The sequence below is a fragment of the Nematolebias whitei genome, chromosome 20 (assembly GCF_014905685.2).
Source record: "Nematolebias whitei isolate Nwh7 chromosome 20, NemWhi1, whole genome shotgun sequence".
Taxonomy (NCBI): Eukaryota; Metazoa; Chordata; class Actinopteri; order Cyprinodontiformes; family Rivulidae; genus Nematolebias; species Nematolebias whitei.
Window position 1 is genome coordinate 5,065,632 of NC_056517.1, and position 4,327 is coordinate 5,069,958.

General features: G+C 43.4%; 1 protein-coding gene across 1 annotated transcript in view; it reads right to left on the reverse strand.

The window, feature by feature from the left end:
• Positions 1-3,706, reverse strand: part of LOC119426811 (disco-interacting protein 2 homolog C) — a 61,940-nt gene extending 58,234 nt beyond the window's left edge. Inside the window, exon 1 of the mRNA XM_037694391.1 lies at positions 3,573-3,706. Coding sequence (XP_037550319.1) covers positions 3,573-3,651 — 79 coding nt within the window. The 5' untranslated portion in view covers positions 3,652-3,706. The remainder of the gene's footprint in view (positions 1-3,572) is intronic.
• Between the last annotated feature and the right edge of the window lie 621 nt (positions 3,707-4,327).

Here is a 4,327-nt window from a genome sequence, read left to right on the forward strand (position 1 = left end):
TACAGTAAGATCAATACCAACATCATCGCCAAAGATTTTGCGATATCAAAAAGGATTGGGAATAATGCCTTTTTCATGGCGTGGCCTAAATGGCTATAACTCATCATTACTCAATATAAAATGATTTAGGTTATGTTCACACTCCAGGCAAAAGTGGCCAAATCTTTTTTTATTGCCTATGTGACCCATCTTTGATTTTTTTTTTTTTTTTGACAGTCTAAATATCAAAACTCAGATATTTTCCTATTAGACCCAGGTCACTTTCATGTGCTACTTATGGATACAAATCCGATGTTTCCAAGAAGATTTCCGTCTGAAGTGTTCAGACGGCTGTTTAATACATCGTATTATTTTACATTATTAGTGTTTAGTATATATCTTAGATCCTTATATACTCTTTATTATTATACTTTACATTTTTGGAATTTACGGCTGTTACTGGGACCTTGAGTAAACAATTCCATTCCACCGCATGTACCACATGCGATGTGAATGACAATAAAGAACCTTGAACCTTCAATGCTCGTATCATTTCATCCAATTTTTACATCACTGAAGAAGGGAACAGATCGATCCCAATAATAATAAAATCAATACCAACATCAAACAGGTTAAAGAGTGGAACTCCAAACCCTCCATCTTTGATTCTAACAGATAAATACAAACGTCCAGCTGCTTTGTTTTATAAAACATTTAAAATGTTCATGTCCTGGATGACTGAGGATCTTCATCAACAACAATGTTGGTGCCAGATCGTATCAATGCTAATGTGATGGGATCAATATTTGAGTTTGTTTCTCTATTCCACTTTCAGTATGTAGCTCCCACTCCACCTCCAGAAATGCAATTCTGTACCGGAGCTATCAGGAAGATCAAATATAAGCACTGGACGAAACAAGAGTTACAGATAATAGTTTAGTCTGTTTCGATGGCACAACTTCACAATCGATACACACATAACATGTGTAGCGTCCATATTTAATGCAGCATGCTAAGTGAGACATTATGTCTTCTGCCCTTTAGGACCGTTCACACTACAGATGGTGGTCAAATTTAAATTACACGAAGAACAACGCAAAATAAATGATCTCAGAAAAAAACTGAATTGAGAATTAAAAACTGCAGTTTAAAAGTCGTGTATAAAAGGAGGAGGACGGTACGTGTCCTTTCAAGCGAACTAGAGATGTGCAACCTGCAGCTCTTTAGTCCCTCGGCAGCAGCTCTTTGGTAATAAATATTCTTTATATCCAAAACCACAAGAGAAAAGGTTAGTTTTAGCAGTTTTCCAGTTCAAGTCTTTGCAAATATGTGAATGATACTAATAACACAAGGAGTGTAATACCTTGATCATCAGGCTAGTAGTGCGTTAGCCTGTTAGCTGCATAAATTAATTCAACTTTCACGTATATCTTTTATTTTTCTTTTCTGAAATCCACCAGAAAACACATTTTTTTGCTGAGCACGACGCAGTGATGAGAAACAGAAACTGCAATGAGGTTACAAATTAGGAGTTCTGAAAAAATATGGAGAGTCAATTTCATAATAAGATTTAGAAGTCCATACTTTAGCTGCTTTATTTATAAAGCACTTGCTATAGGACCAAAGTGCTTACAGTCAATAAAAGCCAACAGCAGTCACAATACATAATAATGAAAATATTTAAAGGCAAACCAAAAAGACTTATATTAGAGTCATAAAAATCAACTAAAATAAAGTAAAATGAAGCTAAAACAGGGGAAATGTGCTCATCTTTTTTGTGCCAGTTGAAAGATGTGCGGCGGTGATTTGGACTTTCTGGAGGTGAGCAGCAGAGGAAGCACTGACCTCTATCTATATAAAGTGTATTCCATTCAGCTGAGAGGTTTTGAAGGAGTGGATTACTGTCTCAGTGTTTTTAAGAAGTGGCTTGACTTTAGCTAGCTGCCTTAACTGAAACAAGTTTGATTTAACCACTGCCCGGATTGGATTGTCAAATTTAAGATCATATTCACTTTGACCCCCCAGTTTGTGACCACTGGCTTCAATTGAGTCAGTGAATGCAGATCTGCATGTGGAGGGTCAGTGAATGTTCCAAAAAACCCTAATCTCTGTCTTCTTCTCATCCGATGCAAGAGTCTTTAAGTCCTCAAGACATTTAAGTAATGGTTCAGAGGAAAATGAGTCCTTCTTCTTAAGGGGGACATAAACCTGACAATCATCTGCAAACAAGTGAAAATAAATTATGTGCTTTCAAAAAAATGGACCCAAGCAGGAAAAAAAAAAAAAAAAAAAAGATAAGGGGCCCTAAAACTGAACCCTGTGGGACACCACATGCGAGAGGAGCAGAGGAGGACACATGTTCACCATAGGTGACAGAGAAATTGCTTGGATGTGATCTGAACCACTCCAGGGCTGTGCCTCTACACCCACAGCTCCAAACGAGGAAGTAAAACCTGGCGTCCGCAGCAGAAGAACAACAATCTCCAGAGGCTAAAAATATGTCATTAAAAACATTTAAAAGGCTTGGTTCGGTGCGGTGCAGTGATTTAAAACCAGACTGTGTTTGATAAAAGCGTGAATTATATTTGGAGTAAATGTGTTTATTTTTTTTAAATCAGTTGGTCACAGCTGAATATTCACCAAACTGAAGTATTTTGTAAACTCACAATATCTTTTCACAAATGACTCACAAACCCTTGGCTGTATTTCTTTTTCCTGTTTATATGAACACGGTCTCTTATTTTGTCCTAACATGCAAAAATACTAATAGATTATCATTTTATTACAGTTTTGTACTGTGATGTTGTAATAAACAGCTGCTGTTTGTGTTTACCCAACACTTAATGAGTTGTTTTAGAGCTCAAGCGAAGGGGGACAACAAAGACAAACTCTTCCTGACGACAGACCCTGTGCATGAATGAAACGTGTCCGTTGTACAAGACATGTGCTCCTGACTGTGGGCACAGGAAGAATGGGTGAGGGATGGAGGTGAGGTGGGACTGGAGGGGGTGGGGAGGGAGGGTGACATATTCTCATCCATCCCTTCTCCTCCTCCTCATCCACAGCTTCGACACCCCCAAGAAAACAAGAGGAAAACGCACGCACAGAAACATCAAAGGCACGAGTGACCCTGAATCTCTGCTGTCACGCAGAGTCTCACCGCAAAGCCCCCCCCCCCCCCCACACACACACACACACACACAGGTAGGCTCAGCTAATTGTGTCAACATCTCAAGGTCACACCTCGGCTGTGCTCAGATCAGATCAGGCCGGAGTTTCATTCCACATCTAGATAATAAATGTCCGCAGCGCGGCTCAGACAAAGAGAGGAGCCTGTCCCCCCCCTGTCCCCCCTGTCCCCCCCCGCGCTGCCTCATCCTCTCCCGGCTACAGGACTGAGCTCAGGCCCGGCTCACAAACATCTGGATGGGAGGAGCGGGAGGGAGGAGGGGGGGTGAGGGGCCCGCAGGAATGGACGCTCAGATTCCGTCAGTAGGAATCTTCCGGTGTGGATGATGGGATGATGATAAGGAGGAAGATGAGGAGGAAAGGTTGGTAGGACCCCCCCCCCCCCCCCCTGAGTAATGTCTTACCTTCTGACAGCTCCAGCTCCAGCTCCGCCAGCCGGGCTCGGATCTCCAGCGGTATCGGCGACGCCTCTCGGTCCGCCATTCGGGATGTAGAAAGCACTCCCCCCGTCCAAAGCGCTGCCTTCTCCTCCTTCTCCTCCTCCTCCACCGCCGCTTGTCCTCCTCCAGCTGCTGCGCTCCGGCAGGGAGAGCTGCTCCTCGGCGGAGGCGCGTAAAGACGGCGAGGAGAACAAAGACGATAAATCTGGATAAATGTGTCAGCGGGGGCCCGCCATGGCGCCGGGCTCCAAGGATCGATGAAGGCCCCCCCGGTGGCTCCGGTGGTCAGGTCGCTCCTCCGCCGCTGCAGAGCTTCGTGGCGGCGTTTGTGATGAGGATGATGAGGCTCGCGCAGCCCTGGACCCAGAACCCTTTGAAGCTCCTGCTGGTGTCACGTGACGCTACGGGGTGCGCTCCCGTTGAGCACCGGCAGGGGGCGTCGCGAACAACCACACCCACATACTGCTTTAATTACACCTGACAGAACTGTTGGACATTTATTTATTTATTTATTTATTTAACTGTTTGAAGAAGTGTGGTTCCCCATCCAGCAGCTCTTAGTAATTAAATATAAATAGCTCTTATTGATATCCAGAACCAGAAGAGAAAAGGCTATAATATTTTTGTAAAACCTTGAATGAGCCTAAATATTGAAGGAGGGGGCTCTACAGGACAGAAGGAAGTGAATCACATCACCAGCTGGCAGGATGGAAACACTG